At 42.1% G+C, this 21,368-nt stretch overlaps 1 protein-coding gene and 1 long non-coding RNA gene across 5 annotated transcripts in view; one reads left to right on the top strand and one right to left on the bottom strand.

Annotated features, from left to right (window-relative positions):
• Window positions 1-21,368, top strand: part of recql5 (RecQ helicase-like 5) — a 54,253-nt gene that overhangs the window by 6,090 nt on the left and 26,795 nt on the right. For 2 of the 3 annotated variants that reach the window (XM_061905820.1, XM_061905821.1), the window contains exons 3-7: window positions 722-1,243; window positions 6,940-7,036; window positions 7,093-7,204; window positions 7,283-7,445; window positions 14,392-14,474. In XM_061905820.1, coding sequence (XP_061761804.1) covers window positions 722-1,243; window positions 6,940-7,036; window positions 7,093-7,204; window positions 7,283-7,445; window positions 14,392-14,474 — 977 coding nt within the window. Of the gene's footprint in view, window positions 1-721; window positions 1,244-6,939; window positions 7,037-7,092; window positions 7,205-7,282; window positions 7,446-14,391; window positions 14,475-18,954; window positions 19,098-21,368 lie in introns of those variants that run through there. The other variant, XM_061905822.1, reaches the window with a different exon arrangement.
• Window positions 13,538-20,971, bottom strand: LOC133556161 (uncharacterized). 2 transcript variants are annotated; one of them, XR_009807463.1, is made up of 5 exons: window positions 20,775-20,971; window positions 20,480-20,680; window positions 17,222-17,438; window positions 17,074-17,148; window positions 13,538-17,011 (listed from the first exon to the last, which is right to left on the bottom strand). It is a non-coding gene; the product is annotated as an uncharacterized LOC133556161 (long non-coding RNA). The 2 variants fall into 2 exon arrangements; XR_009807462.1 differs by having other exon boundaries at window positions 13,538-17,148; window positions 20,775-20,969.

Here is a 21,368-nt window from a genome sequence, read left to right as displayed (position 1 = left end):
TTCCAAAGTGATCACTGCAGACACAAGCAATCTTTTTTCAGAGCCATTCCGGTTGATGAATGTTCGTTTTTTTCCATTACTTTATTACCTCTTCTTTCGTGACTCTATGAAAACTATTTCTTATCTCTCTAGTTGAACGACTGGAACACCCAAGAACAGAACAGCAATTAGACATTTTCTCCTCCAACTCTACACTCACTCTCATTTGTTTTAATGCTACGCTCAAGCTGCTTGAGCAAAGTGTGAATTAAGTCGCCAAGAAGAAAAACGAACATGGCATCATACGCAACCCAGCAATGCAATTTTATTATCAAACAATTAACATTTATTAAAACTCACAAAAGTACCAACAATTGGTATCATAGAGTTCCTGTATCGATTCCCAGGTACCGTAAATTGGTACAATATTTGTTCAAATGTGAACGATAGCCTTCTTCTGTTTAGCATTTGTTTATGAATGAGGATGAACAGGTAACAGCAAATCCACATTTGTTTCCATGAATAAGTAAATCACTTGTTTTATTATTTTTCGGCGCTGACTCAATGCTCATGCTCATGCTCAAATAATTGAGAGTATAGTCTTTGGCACTGCCGATACTGTAAAAAAGCTGGTATCGATGTATTTTCTGCCTGTTGGTATCGAGCACTTATTGAAGTACTTTTGACAACCCTACTGTTAAATTTGATGTCATAATTTGCAACTAATACTGTTCTCTCACAGGACCAAGTGTCCCACCTGAGGGATCAGAACATCCCCGCCCACTCCATTAACTCCAAGCTTGCAGTGGGTGAGCGGCGGGTGATTCTCGCCGATTTACAGAGCCAGAGCCCGAAGCTGAAGCTGCTCTACATCACGCCGGAGATGGTGGCGTCTGCGTCGTTCCAGCCTCACCTGACTGACTTGTGCTCGCGAGGCCTCCTGTCCTACCTGGCTGTGGACGAGGCCCACTGCGTCTCCCAGTGGGGTCATGATTTCAGGCCTGACTACCTCAAACTGGGGGACCTGCGCTCTCGCATGCCCGGGGTCGCCTGCATAGCGCTTACAGCGACAGCCCCCAGCAACGTTCAAGAAGACATCATCCAGTCCCTAAAGTTGCGTCTTCCCCTGTCCTTCACAACGCCCGTTTTCCGCTCCAATTTGCACTATGACGTCATCTTCAGCGAGATTCTTCCGAACCCTTTCGTTCACCTCCAGGCCTTCATCCAGAAGGCACTGGCTCTTGGCAGCGGCTCCAGCGGAAAGGTTGGTATTGGTATTGTTGAGAGAAAAGGATATTCACTTTACTTTTGTGCGTTGAAACGACAAACCAATATTCACATAGCCAAGGTGGCGCTGGGGGGGGCTGGTAGCAATGACAGTTTTTAAAGGCCCTTAGCTGACAGGAGAAATCAGTCAAACTTTAGATCACAGGTTTCAAACTCAAGGCCCGGGGGCCAGATCTGACTCGCCACATCATTTTATGCAGAAATGATATGTGTTAATAAAGTACTTTTGTTTTTTCTTACTAAATGTATTTGTTCTTTGCAATTTGACATCAAAATATTACATGCTTATATTTTATATGCATACATTTTGCTATCTAATAGGTTAAATCAATACATTTTTAATAACATTGGGTGCCACTTCTATGATTAACTACATTCCTCCATGAATATATAACATATCTGATAAATGTTCACATTATTTAAAAGAAAACTGGTTTTGTGTAATAAAATTCTTCCCAAACAAGTCAAATACAAATTAGGCAACAAGAGAAGTATCTAACATTTAATAAAGATATACAGCAGGTATGATCATCTACATAGGGGGTCGGCAACCCGTGGCTCTGGAGCCGCATGCGGCTCTTTAGCGCCGCTCTAGTGGTTTTTTGGAGCTTTTTCAAAAATATATGAAAAATGGAAAAAGATTAGGGGAAAAAAACATTCTTTGTTTTAATTTGGTTTCTGTAGGAGGACAAACATGAAACAAACCTCCCTAATTGTTATAAAGCACATTGTTTACATTAAACATTCTTCACTGATTCGAGTTTTTGGCGAGCGCCGTTTTGTCCTACTAATTTTGGCGGTCCTTGAGCTCACTGTAGTTTGTTTTCATGGATAACTTTCTCCAACTTTCTAAGACGTGTTTTATGCCACTTCTTTTTCTGTCTCATTTTGTCCACCAAACTTTTAATGTTGTGCATGAATGCACAAATGTGAGTTTTGTTGATGTTATTGACTTATGTGGAGTGTCCTAATCAGACATACCGTATTTCCTGGAATTGCCGCCGGGGCGCTAATTAATTTAAAACCTCTTCTCACTCCTGCGCTTACCAAAGGCATGTGGTAAAAGTAAGCATGCGCTAATTATTTTAAAACCTCTTCTCACTCCGGCACTTACCAAAGGTATGCAGTAAAAAAATTTGTGTGATGTAAGCTTGGACTTTAAGTCCTACTTAATAGCTCTTAATCTTCTTCCCTTTATGCGGTTTCAGTTATGGAAATTGAATTGTCTCACATTAGTTGCATGACTTTTACTGTAGAAAAAAACAGTGATACTGTTTTTCTTTCCATTTACACTTATATGCTGTAAAAAACACCACAAATTTTTCGAGAAAATGTTGACACCTGAGCTGCCAGTTTTTGTTTTTTTACAGCTAATGTAAAATGCATTGGCAATAATATAATGTCATGGGCTTATATATTTATATTCATATATCATTCACTGTTACAAGTGGCCCTCTGAGGGCAGCCATAATTGCAATGTGGCTCTCAATGAAATGTTTGACAGCCCTGTTATAGATGTTTTGTAAGTTATGTAAACTTCACTCCACAAAACCCACTTTTCTTACCTATTAGTCTCGGTTTTGGGTATATGGGATCTGCATAAGGCCCGAAAATGTGAAATCACCATGGAGGCATGGCGGAGATATTTTATAAAAAACAATCTTGCCTTCTTCCATACTTCCTCCAAACAAGCCGATTGGAGTTTGCCAATGTTTGACATTTTTCCCAACTGTGACGTCAGTGGATTATCCATATATGGTATGAATTCACCCGAAGAGCTTTGCGCGAGTCCGCCATTTTCGTTGCATGCTGTAGTCAAAAAGCTCCTTATTTATCTCCATCCTCCTGTTGTGGCGTAGACTGGCTCGTACATGCACATGCATCCTCAGCTGTTGCCTTTTCTAATACAAAGTGGCATACAGTTCTAATTTATATCCCTCAGTAGACAAAATACGGAAGCGCTAAAAACTACAAAATGGCTGACAGGAAGAAGATGCTGTCAAAGTGCCATCCATTCATCCATTTTCTTACGCTTATCCGACGTCAGTTCGCGGGGGCATCAGCCTAAGCAGAGTAGCCCAGACTTCCCTCTCCCCAGCCACTTCGTCCAGCTTCTCCCAGAGGATCCCGAGGCGTTCCCAGGCCAGCCAGGAGAGATAGTCTTCCCAATGTGTCCTGAGTCTTCCCCGTGGTATCCTGACCAGATACCCAAACCACCTCATCTGGCTCCTCTCAATGTGGAGGAGCAGCGGCTTTATTCTATGCTCCTCCCGAATGACAGCTTCTTACCCTATCTCTAAGGGAGAGCCCCCCCACCCGACAGAGGAAACTAATTTTGGCCACTTGTACCCGTGATCTTGTCCTTTCGGTCACAACCTAAAGTTCATGACCATAGGTGGCGATGGGAACATAGATCAACCAGTAAATTGAGAGCTTAGCCTTCCGGTTCAGCTCCTTCTTTACCACAATGGATCAATACACATTTCTGAAGACGCTGAACCGATCCGCCTGTCGAACTCACGATCCACACTTGTGAACCAGACTCCAAGGTGCTTGAACTCCTCCACTTGGGGCAGGATCTCTTCCCCAACCCGGAGATGAAATTCCACCCTTTTCTGGGTGAGAACCATGGACTCGGACTCGGAGGTGCTGATTTTCATCCCAGTCGCTTGACACTGCTGTGTACCGATCCAATGAGAGCTGAAGATCCTAGCCCGAGGAAGCCTTCAGGACCACGTTATTGGCAAAAAGCAGAGACCTAATCCTGCAGCCAACAAAGCAGATCCCCCCCCAACGTCCTGACTGCGCCTAGAAATTCCTGGCGTCGTCCAATACACACTGAAAACAGTCCCGACTGCGGATCAAGCTCTGACACTTATCATACAGGGATAGGACCGCCATAATCAGTCCGATATCTCATAGTCTCTGAGCACTCCCCATTGGACTTCCCAAGGGACACGGTCGAATGTTTTCTCCAAGTCCGCAAAGCACATATAGCCTGGTTGGGCAAACTCCCATGCACCATCAAGGGCCCTGCCGAGAGTATAGAGCTGGTCCACAGTTCAACGACCTGGACGAAAACCACACTGTTCCTTCCGAATCCGAGGTTCGACTATCTGGTGTAGCCTCCTCTCCAGTACATCTGAATAGACCTTAACGGGAAGGCTGAGAAGTGTAATCTAGCTCCAGTTCCCCTTTTTAAAGAGAGGAACCACCACCCCGGTCTGCCAATCCAGAGGTAACGCCCTCGATGTCAGCATGTCAACCAAGACAGCCCCACAGCATCCAGAACATTAAGGAAATCTGGACGGACCTCATCCAAAGCTTTCCTTATCTCCTCCCATGTCCAAGTTTTTGCCTCCGCGACCGCCGAAGCCGCACACCGCTTGGCCTGTTGGTATTTGTCCGCCGCCTCAGGAGTCTCATGAGCCAAAAGGACCCGATAGCACTCTTTTTTCAGCTTGACTGCATCCCAGTTCTAGGATTACCACTACAACAGTCACCAACCACCTTGCAGCCACAGTTCCAATCAGCCGTGTCGGCAATAGAGGTACGGAACAGTGTCCACTCGGACTCAATATCGAGCGCCTCCCTCGTGACATGTTCAAAGGTCTTCCAGAGGTGGGAATTGAAACTCTCACTGTACGGAGACTCCTCTAGACGTTTTCAGCCGACCCTCACAATGTGTTTGGGTCTGCCCGGCATCCTCCTCGGAACCAACTCACCACCAGGTGGTGATCGCTAGAAAGCTCCGCCCCTCTCTTCACCCGAGTGTCCAAAATATGAGGCCGCAAATCAGATGACACAACTACAAAGTCAATCATGGAACAGCGGTCGAGGGTGTTCTGGTGCCAAGTGCACATATAGACACCATAATGTTTGAACATTGTGTTTGTTATGGACAATTTGTGACAAGCACAAAAGTCCAATAACAAAACACTGCTCGCTGTTCAGATCTGGGCGGCCATTCTTCCCAATCACGCCTCTACAGGTTTCACTGTTGTTGCCAACATGAGCGTTGAAGTCCCCCAGCAGAACAGGGGAATGATCTGAGGGAACATTCTCCAGTACTCCCTTAAGGGAATCCAAAAATGGTGGGTACTGTGAGCTGTTGTTTGTGCATTTGGTGCCTAAGCACAAACAGTCAGGACCCTCACCCGAAGGCGGAGGGAAGCTACACTTTCGTCTACTGGGTTGAAGTCCAACATACAGGCTTTGTGGGTGGGCAACAATAATTGCCACCTCAGCCCGCCGCCGCTCACTGCGTGCAACGCCAGAGTGGAAGAGAGTCCAGCCGCTCTTGGGAGAACTGGTTCCACAGCCCTTGCTGTGCGTCAAAGTGAGTCCGACTATATCTAGCCGGAACCTCTCCACCTTGCGCACTAGCTCAGGTTCCTTCCCCCCCCCAGCGAGTTGACGTTCCACGTCCCAAGAGCTAGCTTATGTAGCCAAGGATCGGACCGCCATATGCCCTGCCTTCGGCTGCTGCCCAGCTCACATTGCACCCGACCTCTATGGCCCCTCCCATGAGTGGTGAGCTCATTGGAGGGGGGACCCAAGTTGCCTCTTCGGGCTGTGCCTGGCAGGGCCCGATGGGGACATGCCCGGCCACAGGGCGCTCGCCATCGTGCCTCACCTCCAGGACTGGTCCCAGGCCACATGAGTTAGAATATTACATTACAGATCATAATTAATTAGTCACTTCTTAAAGCACTTGACAGCATTAGTTATAATAATAATAATAGATTTTATTTATTATCCCTCCTTGGTGTAGCTGCAGCAAACACTTGCGAGAGACGCTAACTAGCACGATAATCGCTAACTTGCTTGAATGCAATGAAGCTGGACGGCGTGGTGCAGTTGGAGATTGGCCGTGCGCAACCCAAGGGTCCCTGGTTCAATCCCCACCTAGTACCAACCTCCTCACGTCCGTCGTGTCCTGAGCAGACACTTCACCCTTGCTCCTGATGGGTGCTGGTTAGCGCCTTGCATGGCAGCTCCCTCCATCAGTGTGTGAATGTGTGTGTGAATGGGTAAATGTGGAAGTAGTGTCAAAGCGCTTTGATTACCTTGAAGGTAGAAAAGCGCTAGACAAGTACAACTCATTTATCATTTATTTATTTTGCTGCACGCAATATTAGTAGTTCTCCAGCAATTCCGCACCAAAATGAAGGTTTCATCCAATAGGGGTTTTTAATCTTGGAGCACCTAACGATTCGGTCCGATTCCTGAGGTCCCGATTCGATTCAGAATTGATCCTCAATTCAACAAAATTTTAAAACCGATTTTCTCAATGTAATATTTGGTATGATAATTTCAATGTGTTTTAATAGGTTTAAGATAGAAAATATCATTCTGGTTGCATGGAGATGGCCTGAAATGTCTTTAAAAATAAATTCCTAAAAAAACATATACTGGTATATATTTTTTTTATGGCTGGGTTTTTAAAAATGTACAAGACTTGCAATTCCATGAGTAACGATTTTTTTTTGTGCACAACTAATATCTAATATTGTATCACATATGCTAATTTTTCAGTCATTTCTTTAGACGTGGGGGTGTTTGTCCCACCTTGACTTCATTAATTCCCCTGTAATGTGTCTGCCTGAAAGGGTGAAAACCTCTAGTTGGTCCTGGAGAACTTCTCTTAAAGCATGTGATATTCTTGAACAGAGCTGTGGGATCGTGTACTGTCGGACCAGAGAGGGCTGTGAGACCGTGGCCCACCAGCTTACAAAGCTTGGTGTCCTAGCAAAGCCTTATCATGCTGGTATGTTTTCCTCCATTGTGGCTTTCTGCACAATGTTGAGTGTTTTTCACGTTCAGGTCTCAAGGCCCAAGATCGCACAGAAGCCCAGAATGACTGGATGCAGGGAAAAGTCTTGGTGATTGTGGCCACCATCAGCTTTGGTATGGGTGTAGACAAGGCCAGTGTAAGGTAAGACCGTATGTTTGTGTGTCGTTGTTTTCAGTAAAGACGACGTTGTATAACATTTTCAATAATTCCATCCCACAGGTTTGTTGCTCATTGGAACCTAGCAAAGTCCATGGCCAGCTACTACCAGGAGTCCGGGCGAGCAGGGAGAGACGGACTCCCGTCCCTGTGTCGCATTTACTACTCCCGGAAGGATATGCAGCAAATTAAATTCCTCGTCCATAAGGAGATTTCGCGTAAACAGGTCGGTAAAGCAGAATCACTCTAGTGCAGGTCTTAGGGCTGGGCAATATGGCTGAAAACTGTGTCAGGATTTAAGTATTTTATATCGGTCGTTAGAGATAGTCCTTGATATTTTTTATGTCTTATCAAAATTCAGGACCGGGAGAAAAATATATGAAATGTAAACATTTTTGTTTCAAATGTGACCTTCCTCTGATTATATTCCCCTCAGCTATCAAGGCAGAAAGGAAATGTCAACACAAGGATGGAAAACACTCAATTTCAACAAAATAGTAAAATCACATTGAACACTTTGCAATAACTTATTTTAAGGAATGTGTAAGAAATTCTTAATACAGTGTAAGAAAATAGTGTAAAGTGTGAAAATCTAAACATAGAGAAACCTGAGAAGATTTATTTTCTACAAGTTTAGTGCCAGGAAGTTACAGCTGTGCTCTAAAGGGTGAGCGCAGCAAAGGTGGTGTGGTATTAACTGTCCAGATGGGGACGAGCAATCGGAAAGCATACTTTTGTCCTTTAAAAATGCAGACTTTTGTCTTGTAAAAATACAGACTTTTGCAAACATTTTGCCTAAGCGTAGAGTTCCAAAACTCTCCGCTTAGCCCATGCGTGTACACGGCTCAAACCAAGGCTTGTACTTCTCTGATGACGTCACGGTGGTTCACTGTCACTTCCAAATCTCAGCAACACTGCCTTGCTTAACGTTACTTTTCGGTACTTTTCAAAATTAAGGGGTCCACAAAAATTGTCATGATTTGCTTAATTTTAACTGAAATCTCACGACACATTAAACATTTGTGTTTAATGTACTCAAGCACTCAAAGAACAATTTACAATTGTGCATATTACATTTAGCTTGCCATAATCAAGGACTAGGTTAGACGAGAATAAAAAGTTGAATTGACATTTTATTAAATGCTTCATAAATTATAGTTGTCGCTCTAGGTCTGTGCTTTAGAATAAATACAAACATTAGTAAATACTAAAAACAATACCATGTCTAAAAGTAGACGGATAAGACATGTAGCAGGTAAAACACACACTATTAAAGATAAAACACAAAATTCAGTCATTTAAATTTTCACTTGCGTTAGTTTGCACCATGTGGGCAGTTTTGACTGGGCTAATAATTGGCACCAGCCAACCAGCTGTGTGCGCCTTTATGTATCCAGTGTTGGCGCTGGGAATTTTATCAAAATGGGGTCCCAGGTACACCATCAAGTCAATAAAATGGGGTCCCGCAGTAAATTTTTAGGGTCCCATTTTTTTGTAACCGTTTTGAAAACAAATGATAAATGTTTGCATTTTCCTGTTATATCTCACATTCTATATTGTGTTTTGGAAAAAGGTGGTCAAAAACGTTACTTAATTCATAAAAATAAATAATACAAAATAAAAAAAATGTATGCGAATGTAAATGTATTCAATTATAATCATTCATTCACTTTCTTCTTTCCTTCATGGATCTAAACTTTACCGCTGACGGTAATTTTTTCTATATTTTTATTTAATATGTTTTATGGTGGATTTATTTCAGTATAAAAGTGTAAAATGATTTTTGCTTTGGTCATGAAATGATGATAACTGTGCCACTGCATACATGCATATGAGAAATTTAATTGATTATTCTCATCTGTATGTAGATCATCAGTTGTTTAAAAACCACCACATCTACACTTTCATGGCAAATAATGCAACAAACTTTGAATTTTGCAAGTTAGTTTCAATGTACCTGTAACTTAATGCAGTGGCACTCAATGCCTCTACCATTTAATCTCTGGCTTCGTGATGTCCATAAACTGTGTGTTCCCCTGTAAGAATGACGGTATGTGGTGTGAGTGACGTGTGTAGGTGCTACAGCTACAGCTCGCAAATATCTCACGTCCAGTTCTTTTCCGCCATCGATGTTTTAAAAGCCCACCCCAAAAGCTGGCCTTTGGAGTGAAAGGACTGGTTTCGGTCAGCCATGTTTTTTTTTTTTGCGGTGCCTCATGTCCGTTTACACTGCAGGTCAATTCTGATTTTTTTTTGCTGTATCAGATTTTGTCCTTGTGAACAGTGCAATCCCGAATTATTTTAGCCCTTTTTAGTACGTGTCTATAAATCAAATAGACAACACAGGCCAAAAGTTTGGACACACCTTCTCGTTTCAATGCATTTTCTTTATTTTTATCGTCGTCAAAAAGCGATAATTATTGGCCAAAATAGACTGTTGCAAAACAAATAGTTGACAACGGAGTAGAAAACAAGTAAAAATAAAATGTTTTAGGAACTCACGTGAAAGTTCCACCACTCCTGACTCTGACTGCTCGCCAACAGACACGCTCTTCAAGCAGACATCGAAGCAAAATATCCGGTAAAACTCTTGCTCCTAAATCTTTTAGGTTCAATAATTCGGTTCAGAAAATGTTGACTTTGATAGCAAAAAATCCTTGAAAATGTCAGAAATGCACCAGCACTGAGACCATAAACACTGCAGTGCGTGCCACGTCATGACATCATGTCTACATGTGGGTCAGAGTGCGTTCACATTAGAAATCAGATTTTTTTTTTCTTGTAAAAGATCATTAAAAAGATCGGATTTGACAAAAAACTCGCACTCTGGACGTAGCCGTAGAGTCCCGGATATGACGTGTCATTCGCTTCTAAGTTCTGTATTTTACAACTGTCTCCTTTACTTTGTTTACAATAAATACATTATATATTTTTGGACGTTTGTTGATAAATTTTACAATCACTCATGTCCGAATCGCGATGCATCTAAAAAAAATTATTATTTCCCCTTCCTCCACACATTGTCTAGGTGACTTTTCCTGTTTCATCAACAATTTATTCACTCTCTGCAGCACTCATTTTTACTTTCTCTTCTCACTCCATGCAAAGAAACAACTGCTAGACAAGATGGCGCAACCAAACGTGATAGTTGATACTGTTACCTGATTGGCTGTGAGCGTGTCACTCCCACTGATCAGTGATCACTTCCTGCGTTGCTCGGATACCAGAGAGTGAGTGCCTTTGTTCATGCAACCAACCTTGCCTCCATACCTCCGCTTTCGTTCAACAAAGAAAAGAAAATGATCGATCGTTTTATCAAACGCATTTATTATTGTTATTTATCACGTGTCTATAGTGATTTATAGTGATATAATTTTATCACCTAGCTCTATCTAGTCTCTGTACTGTCATTCATGCTTTGTCGTCAAGTGATAGAAAATAATAAACATGTTCAAGTCGCTAGCAACGACTCGCTGGCGGCATATTTTTAATAGATTATCTTCGTTTGGTCGATGTTTATTTTTTCCCAAACAAATTACACCACCAATTCCTTTTCAAAGGTTGTTGGTTTAGCTTACATTGTGCTCCTCAACTATATTATTATTAGTATAATGTTGTTGACATCCAAAGTTATTTTCAAGTGACATAAAATGCTGCCGCAAAGCAGCAACAGCTGCAGATACATTACCCGCAGCCTGGATGTTATGATTAGACTGAAAATAGAAAATTAAATTGTGCGATACAAATTTTAATGTAGTGTTAGGATAAATATCGTTAAAAATCCTACAGCACTACATGCATCTCTCGTTTATTACCCATACTTTATTTGTTTACTACAGTGTGTTTCTTGAAACAGCTTTACCGTGTATTCATTCGAGGTAAGACTCTTTGGGCACCTCACAATCTGATTCAATTCCAATTTTTGGGGTGAAGATTCAATTCAGAATCAATTCTTGTTTGAACATGATTATCGTAATATATTATGTTGTATATAAATTATTATTAAAACATTTTTTAAATCCCCTCTGGGCCGCTGACGTACGACTTACAGTACATGTGGAGGCCTAAAAAATGCCTTTTTAAAAATCAATTGAAAAAAACTTTATTTACAAAAATCTCAATCAGGGGTGTCAAACTCATTTTAGCTCAGAGGCCTTATGGAGGAAAATCTGTGCACACGTGGGCCAGACTATTAAATCATGGCATGAAAACAAAAAAATAAATACAACTTCAGAATGTTTTTTTTGTCTTACTTAGGCCACAAATGGAACAAACACATTCTGAAAATATTATAATAAAAATATAGACAAAAATACCAGCAGTGGTAAAGTTTAGAACCATGAAAGAAAGAAGAAAGTGAAAATGTTTATAACTGAATAAATGTACATATGCATAAAAATGTGTTTTCTTTTGTATTATTTTTTTTAAGGAATCAAGTAACGTTTATGACGGCAACCTTTTTCCAAAACAGAATATAGAATGTGAGATACAACATGATAATGCATACATTTATCATTTGTTTTCAAAATGGTTACAAAAAGTGGGACCCCATTTTTATGACTTGATGCAGTCCCTGGGACCCCATTTTGAAAATTCCTAGCACCATCACTGATGGAGTATTGGTGCGTGCAAAACAGAAGCAGGCGGCTGTGGCCTGCGGGCCTGTTCTAATACTAATCGAATATCATCCCAGGGGCCAAAGATAATTAATTATCCAGCCCGCGGGCCTTGACTTTGACACATAGGAGCTAAATAGATCTAATATAAGAAAATAGAGCAACTCCAACCCAATTCCAGTTTTACAGTACTTTTACTTTTTAATTTAACATTGAGAAGGCCTGCGATGAGGTGGCGACTTGTCCAGGGTATACCCCGCTTTCCGCCCGATTGTAGCCGAGATAGGCGCCAGCGCCCCCCGCGACCCCAAAAGCGAATAAGCGGTAGAAAATGGATGGATGGATGGGCATTGAGAAGGCAAACAAATATAGTACATGCAATACTAAAAAACAAAAACAAAATTGTAGCAAATAAAAATAAAAATAGCAGTTTTAAAAATTGTTTCTTTAACCAAAAAAAGTATTTTTTTTTTTTCTAAATAAATTCACAAAAATTATGATTCACGATTTGGATGTTAATCAATTTTTTATATTTTTTTAAACACTCCTAGAATGTTTTTGTCTTTACAATTGTGAATTGCAGGGGGATTATAAAATAAAACCCACCCCTGCTGTACCTGCGTGGACCCCCTAGTTGTCACGAACGAACGCCCTGTTGAGGACCTCTGCTCGAGTGCATCTTAGGCTCGGCATCATTTAAAACAGGGGTCTCAAACATGCGGCCCGCGAGACGTCATTATTCGGCCTGCGCTTTGACAGGACAATTTAATGTTTGTGCGGCCCGCAAGTTTAACATGAACTGTGCTTGATTGGTCATGCCCAATTTTCATGGGAGACCCCTGAATTTCAGGGCACCAAGTCTATCGAAGCCCCTGTCAATTTTTACCAGATCAACAATATTCAGGGGGTGCCATAATGGCAGTGCCTTTAGCGCCCCCTACATCCTGAACTGACTGCGTGCAAGCCCAGTTATATGTTACATCTGGCCATGTGAGACGTACATGTGTTATTGCAAGATATAATTGATCAACAGCCATACAGGTCACACTAAGGGTGGCCGTAAAAAAAACTTTTAACACTGTTACAAATATGTGCCAGACTGTGAACCCACATCAAACAAGAATGACAAACACATTTCGGGAGAACATCTGCATCGTAACACAACATAAACACATCAGAACAATTACCCAGAATCCCATGCAGACCTAACTCTTCCGGGCTACAATATACACATCCCTGCTACCACCAACCCCCCACACCCAGACCCTCCCTACTTGCGTCGGTTGAGGTGTTGTATATTGTCGCCCTGCAAGGTGTTCTGGGTATTTGTTTTTTTGTGTTTAAGTTGTGTTAGGGTGCGGAAATTCTCCCAAAAAGGGTTTGTCATTCTTGTTTGGTGTGGGTTCACAGTGTGGCGCATATTTGTAACAGTGTTAAAGTTGTTTATACGGCACCCTCAGTGTGGATTGTATGGCTGTTGAACAAGTACATCTTGCAGTCACTGACGTTCTGTACAAGTCTCACACAACATGTTACAGAGCAGGCACATTGGTTGTGTGATACAAAAGCATGCGCGATGACATGTAGTGGAGCAGTAGTCTTCTTGAAGTGCTGCGCGGACCCCTGGAGTTGCTTGAAGGTATGCCAAGGGACAAGTGAGATTTATTACAAACATTCTAAAAAATTAGCAGCAATTCATAAATCCTTTATACATATGTTTATTGAATAATACTTCAATGAAGTATGAATGTAAGTTCATAAACTGTGGAAAAGTAATACAACTATCCAACATTCAGTGTTGACAGCTAGACTTTTTGTGGACATGTTCCATAATTAATGATGTTAAAGATTTCTTTTTTTGTGAAGACATGTTTAGAAAAAGTTCTTGAATGTATCTCTATTACAATCCCCAAAGAGGGCACTTTAAGTTGATGATTACTTCTACAGTATGTGTAGAAATCTTTATTTATAATTGAAACACTTGTTTATTTTTCAACAAGTTTTTTAGTTATTTTTTAAATATTTTTTTCCAAATAGTTCAAGAAAGACCACTACAAATTAGCAATATTTTGCACTGTTATACAAATTAATAAATCAGAAACTGATGACATAGTGCTGTATTTTACTTCTTTATCTCCTTTTTTCAACCAAAAATGCTTTGCTGTGATTAGGGGGTACTTGAATTAAAAAAATGTTCACAGGGGGTTGAGAACCACTGTTGTAGAGGACGTTAAAGGCAGTGCAATCACGACAGCCCTTAATAATGTAAGCCAGGTGAAAATTGGGAAAAATTCGGGAGAATGGTTGCACCGGTAGATTGTCGGGAGGTGCACTGAAATTCAGGAGTCTCCCGGAAAAATCGTGAGGATTGGCAAGTATGTTGCTAGGGCAAGAAAGCCATTTATAGAAGGTGAATTGATTAACAAGTGCATGTTGGATTTTTTAAGAAATATTTTCTTGCGGCCCAGCCTTACCCAGTTTCTGCATCCAGTGGCCCCCAGATAAATTGAGTTTGAGACCCCTGATTTAAAAGGTGTACCTGTCTTTTGCTTGCAGGAAAAGCGCAACTCGGCAAAAGAATGTGACAAAGCAGCCATTAAAGACCTTGAAGCCATGGTGTCCTTTTGCGAGCAGGAAAGGTAAGTGAATGAATCACACATACAAAAATGTATCCCCTTGTTTGTTTTAAAGACAGCATGACAAATACAATAATGCACTTTACATGTCAAGCAGATGGCACACCTGGCCACTATAATCACTTGTTGCATGTATAGCAGAACGTTGTGGTTTCAGGATGATAGCCAACATGTAACTGCAATAAACTTAATTCTTTAAATTACAGGCAGTAAAACATTTACTGTTCTGCAATAAAAGCGCTGTTTTGATTTAAATCACATTCTCATAATCCATCCATCATTCCATTTTCTGCCGCTTATTCCCTTTGGGGTCGCGGGGGGCGCTGGTGCCTATCTCAGCTACAATTGGGCGGGAGGCGGGGTACACCCTGGACAAGTCGCCACCTCATCGCAGGGCCAACACAGATAGACAGATAACATTCACACTCACATTCACACACTAGGGCCAATTTAGTGTTGCCAATCAACCTATCCCCAGGTGCATGTCTTTGGAAGTGGGAGGAAGTCGGAGTACCCAGAAGGAACCCACGCATTCACGGGGAGGACATGCAAACTCCACACAGAAAGATCCCGAGCCCGAGATTAAACCCAGGACTACTCAGTACCTTCGTACTGCCAGGCAGACGCACTAACCCCTCTGCCACCGTGAAGCCCTCATGAGACATGCAAATATAAATTGAATACACAGAGGACATAAGTAAAGGAAACGAAATGAGCTTAAATATACTTACAAGCGTGGCATGATGATGCAATATGTACATACAGCTAGTCTAGATCCGTTGTCCCCAACCTTTTTTGCACCACGGCCTGGCATTACTTTTAGGGACCAGCTTTACACTTGTGCCAGATAAATACAGCAAAAATAAGTGCATTAAAATACAACTTACTATAATGCTGAATTAGTGGGAGCCCTGGGTTTGTTTCTTTGCAATGAGATGCAGATGGAAATCAGCCTTTGGCGACAATCTGTCACATTTTATATTGTATATGCTCATTAATCTGCATTGTATCATGTCACAAAGTTATAAAAAATATAACCCCTGAATACAGCTGAGATAGACTCTAGCGACCCCAAAAGCAGTAGAAAATGGATGGGTCGATGGATGGAGTTCCTGTAAACAAGCTTATGTATCTCGTGGGACAAGCGAAAGTTAAGTTGAAGAAAATGCAGTCGTTTATAAATTATTTAAGGTTTTTCTGCGGCCCGGTAGCAAATGTGTCACGGACGGGTGGTTGGGGACCACTGGTCTAGCTAGCACGTTAGCATCGATTAGCTTGCAATCATGCAGTGACCAAATATGCCTGATTAGCACTCCACACAAGTCAATACGAAGCTCACCTTTGTGCATTCATGCAAAGCATACAAGGTTTGTTGGACAAAATTAGACAAAGAAGGAGTGGCATAAAACATGTCTTTCTGTGGCAGTGTCGCAGAAAGTTGTACTGTAATCAAAATACGGCAAGTTCAGAGACCGCTGAATTTAGGACAAAACAGCGCTCGCCAAATACTCTCATCAGTAAAGCATGTGTAATATAAACAGTGGGATTTCTAACAGTTAGGAAGGTGTGTGCAATGTTTGTGCTTCTAAAGAAACCATATTAAAACAAAAATGTGTATGCATTTTTTGAAAAACTTCCGGGGAGCTACAAGGTCAGAGCTAAAAAAAAAAAAGAAGTTAAAGTACTACTGATAGTCACACACATCATGTGTGGTGAAATGTGTCCTCTGCATTTGACCCATCCACTTGTTCCACCTCCTGGGAGGTGAGGGAAGCAGTGAGCATCAGCGGTGGCCGCGCTCGGGAATCATTTTGGTGATTTAACCCCCAATTCCAACCCTTGATGTTGAGTGCCAAGCAGGGAGGTAATGGGTCCCATTTCTATAGTCTTTGGTATGACTCGGCCTGGGTTTGAACTCACAACCTACCGATCTCTGGGCGGACACTCTAACTGCATGTGGCTCTAGAGCCACAGGTTGCTGACCTCCGAGCTAGACAGAAGTTTTTTACTAATGTTTTATGGTGTGTTTACGGCCGACAAACAATTTTTTTTCAATAAAGTGATCAATGAGATCCCTGTCCTCCTTAAAGTGTCTTGACAAAAACCTAACAGTGTTGACAAAATTCTTTTTTCTGTTATGGCCACTGACAGTTGCTTCGCAAATCCCTACAGAACAAATAGCTATGTGTTTTTTTGTTTTTGTTTACAGTTCAGATTGGGCAGGCGCCCACCTTAGAGGGAACTTTGAACATACGTGTTGCTGTCTTACATAAGGATTGTAAACAAAAAAAAAACAAAAAAAAGGGTAGTTCCCCTTTGAAATTGGATTGGTCTCAGGTCCTCTGGTCAAGAATGATGTTATTGTACATGAGCGCTCCAAGGACTGCCGATATTCCTGAAAGTCTGGGGGTTTAGCAGTAAGCAGAACATCCGTGTTAGTGACAGTTGCTTTGTTTTGGAGGGCTGGACACACACTTGTTGCCCGGCCTGACTTATGAGCACGACTCCTCGCACAAGTTCTCATCCTGACACTTGGTAGCCTTGGGGAAAAAACCTGTTTAACATTTTGGCATGTAGTTCAAATGCCTTTAAAAGTCCGCACCCTTTCGTCTGGCTTTCCGGCAGCAGCAGCAGCAGCAGCACGCACAGGTCACCACCATCATGGTAAGGAACACCGCTGAAGACCGCAAATAAACAATCACAGTAAATAAAATCCAGATTGTTAGTCACAACCAAGAGAGGAGACTCACCGATGAATGTCAAGAGGACGAGGAAAGCTCCCAGCTCGATGGGGCTGGAGTTTGGCAGACTTTGCAGCTTGGCCCAAATCTTGTTTAGGAGACTCACTGCTTGGTCTTTGGGGTCCATCCTTATGAGGCAACAAGGACAACTGCCATACTTTTTTATTTGTAGCGAAATCGAAGCCAGAGGTTAGTTGTGAGAGAGCAGGGCAGGATATTAACTTGTCTGATAGAGACATGAAGGCATTTGTTTTTATTAAGGAGTTGTGGTTAGAATGCTGCTGAATAGAGTGAACTCTCCTGACTTGACTGACTTGTTCATGTCAGTTTTAAAGATACAGTCGTGGTCAAAAGTTTACATACACTTGTAAAGAACAATGTCATGGCTGTCTTGAGTTTCCAATCATTTATACAACTCTTATTTATTTGTGATAGAGTGATTGGAGCACATACTTGAAGTTTGGTTCTTTTATGAATTAATTATGGGACTACTGAAAATGTGACCAAATCTGCTGGGTCGAAAGTAGACACTTAGCAATGTTAATATTTGGTTACTTGTCCCTTGGCAAGTTTCACTGAAATAAGGGGCTTTTGGTAGCTGGTCATTTTTGACCACTCCTCTTGACGAAATTGGTGCAGTATAGCTAAATTGGTTGGTTTTCTGACATGGACTTGCTTCTTCAGCATTGTACAGATGTTTAAGTCAGGACTTTGGAAAAGGACATTCTAAAACCTTAATTGTAGTCTTATTCAGCCATTACTTTACCATTTCCTTGCTACTAAATATTCCAAAGTCAACTGTCGGCTTTATTATAAGAAAATGGAAGAGTTTGGGAACAACAGCAACTCAGCCACTAAGTGGTTTGCCATGTAAACTGACAGAGAGGGGTCAGCGAATGCTAAAGCGCTTTCCAAGATGGCGCTGCTGTAGTGGCTGCTGTAGGCAGGAACTCTGTGCTCTTGTGTCATCCTTTTGTGTTTCCCTCTTGTTTTCATGCGGTATTATATTTTTTTGCATTTTGGTCCGGGACTCTTTGGGACTGTGTGACAAGGGGTGCCACTTTCGTGACCTCTGTGGTGCTTTTTTTGTGGACTTCTGGATCTGCCTCCCGGGAGCCTTTTGGCCATGGAGACCAGCTGCAGGGTCTCTGCTACACCAGAGTCTGTTTGGATGTACTGGAGGAGATGCGGATGAGGGGACAGGACTGTGGAGCTAGCACTGAGCTATTGGGACGGAGAGGCTTCGCGGTGTCTTGACTGGGTGAGCAGGTGTCGGACACCTCAGTCATCTTGGACGTATCCTCGCTCATCCATGCGGACTGGACACTGGCCGAGAGTGGTTTCGGCTGTCTTGGTTGCCTTGTTGGGTCTGCTTCTGTCTCTGGCCATGCCCCCTCCTCCCCAGCAGACGATGGCGTGAAACACCGCAGAGGCCACCACAGTGGATATGTTTATTTTACTTTTTATTCATAGCTGTATGTAGAAGTGTCTGGTTGTATCTGCTGCTTTAATGTTTTTAATGTCCTCTGTGTTCTTTGATGTTAGATGTTTCCCTCTTACACACATGGAAGAGGGATGTGTACTATGGCTATGAGTTGTTGTTGTTGTTTTTTTTCCCCTTGGCCTCAGTCCGCACCCCCATTCCAGGGCCTAGGCTAAGGCCGATTTTTTAATTTTATTTTAATCTTCTATTTTTTTCTCTCCCCCCCCCTTGTTTACCTGTATGTCATCTTTTTTGTAAGGGGCGCTGGAAGCCGGCAGACCCGTCAGCGATCCTGTTCTGTCTCCCTGTAATGTTTGTCTGATCTTGAATGGGATTGTGCTGAAAATTGTAATTTTCCTGAAGGAACTGTCCTGACGGAATAAATAAAGTACTATCTATCTATCTATCTCTCTATCTATCTAGTGCAAAGACTTTCTGCACAGTCTGTTGCAACAGAGCTCCAAACTTCATGTGACCTTCCAATTAGCCCATGTACAGTACACAGAGAGCTTCATGGAATGGGTTTCCATGGCCAAGCAGCTGCATCTAAGCCATACCTCACCAAGTCTAATGCAAAGCGTCGGATGCAGTGGTGTAAAACACGTCGCCACTGGACTCTAGAGCAATGGAGATGTGTTCTCTGGAGTTTTCATCTGGCAATCTGATGGAGTCTGGGTTTGGAGGTTGCCAAGAGAACGGTACATTTCGGACTGCATTGTACCAAGTGTGAAATTTGGTGGAGGAGTAATTTTGGTGTGGGGTGGTTTTTCAGGAGTTGGGCTTGACCCCTTAGTTCCAGTAAAAGTAACTTTAAATGGGAGATGATGTAATGGTTAAACGTTCACGATTGCTAATTTGTGATGATACATTTGCAAAAAGTGTGTGAAAACATGAAAATAATATATATTTAGAACTCTAAATGAATGTATTTTGTGTCACCCGGTGCTCGTTGAGAAGAGCGATACCTTGTTTCATGTCAAAATCTTTAAGTCTCATGACTAGATTTGGCGCGGGTCGATTATTCGAAAAACGAGGGCTCTGAATACTCGCTAAATATAGCGCCAATGTCACTCAGTAGGCTAGACCAGTGTTGCATAGCCTTACCCAAAACAAAACTAAAGCTGAACTGGCTACAACCGAAACAAAAACAGAATGCTGGACGACAGCCAAGACTTACAGCGTGTGGAGCAGAGAAGGCGTCCACAAACTACATCCCAACATGACATGACAATTAACAATCCACAAAGAAGGATAAGAAATCAACTGAAATATTATTGATTGCTAAAAAAAAAGCAGGTGCGGGAAATAGCGCTCAGGGAAGAAATGAAACTGCTACAGGAAAATACCAACAAAACAGAAAAAAACACCAAAAGACAAGGAATAAAACACTACACACAGGAAAACACCAAAAAACGTAAATAAGTTGTGGAGTGATGTGACAGGTCGTGATAAGACCTTTTGAGATGAGAGCTACCGCGATGCACGGTTGGTTATGGTTTAAATTCATATACAACAATTGCCAGAACAACTTTTTACTGTCAGTATCGGCTGCTGAGTCTCATTTTTTACTGTTTTCTGCTGGTGGAGTGCCTCTGCATTTTTTCAATAATAAAAAATGGGCCTTGGCTCAAAAAGGTTTGAAAAACACTGGGCTAGACTGATGGGCCCTTCTGCTCTGTCTTCTTATTCTCTGGCAGACCAGGTGCGTTAAAAGATGTTTTGAGCAAGGGCGAACAGCTCGCACTAAAAAAAAAAAAAAAAAGAATGTGTGTGTAAACACTCACCTGTGTGAGTGTGTGTTGTTGTCACACACTCAGCCTAGGCCAAACTGTGACCACCCAGGACTGAGCAGACAAGTTGACAGCATGGCATTTCCCCACTGAAGGAGTTATACTCGTTGTTGGAGTGATCAGTTCATCATCCAGAGGTCCTATGTCTGAGATCAGGGATCATAGGGACATAATTCTTCAGGTCGAGATTAAATTCTGCGAGTAAAGACACACGCACACAAAACAAATCCAGCATGTTGAGTTTGTGGTTGTTCAAGTTAAGAGGAGAGTACATACTGTAGTTGGTCACCTTCCAAAGATGTTTTCTGCTTTTCACTAGCCGGAGTCGTTCTTGTGTGCCTCTCTCGTCTTTCTCCACCTCCTTTATGCAAACACTTTCTGTCTTTTTGTGGCTCGGTCAGCCACGTCGTTCACTCCTGCAAGGTAGTCCACATGTTTGTCAAAGTGGCTCCAGACGCTGCCTTTGTTTGGGTGTGTTATGCAATACAGGATCTGACGGCTGTGGTGTTTTTATTTTTTCATTGAGAGAATAATCAAAGCAAGACGTTTAAGTTTGGAACGTGGCGTTAGACTGCAGCATTGTTTGCTAGAAATTAATACAGTGGACTCTCGATGTACAAACCCCTCTATCAGCAAACTTTTAGATCGTGCCAAATTTGCTTCTGTGTACGACGCTTCTTTTGTTTATTTTGTGTACCGCTGGCAGCCATGTTTTGCTTGCTTGTGTTGAAGAGATTTAGAAAGCCGGTTTCATACAACAGCAAGTTTTTAATTGTGACAAACAAAAACTGATTTTTCTGGAAAAGAATGCCAGAGTTGACCTATTTCACAGCGGAGGAGAAGACTGCCTCTCGTTCAGCGGCACCTCTTCCAAGAGCATATA

Source organism: Nerophis ophidion, linkage group LG07 (assembly GCF_033978795.1).
Source record: "Nerophis ophidion isolate RoL-2023_Sa linkage group LG07, RoL_Noph_v1.0, whole genome shotgun sequence".
Lineage (NCBI taxonomy): Eukaryota > Metazoa > Chordata > Actinopteri > Syngnathiformes > Syngnathidae > Nerophis > Nerophis ophidion.
Note: the sequence above shows the minus strand (reverse complement) of the source record. Positions and strands in the feature narration are given on the sequence as shown.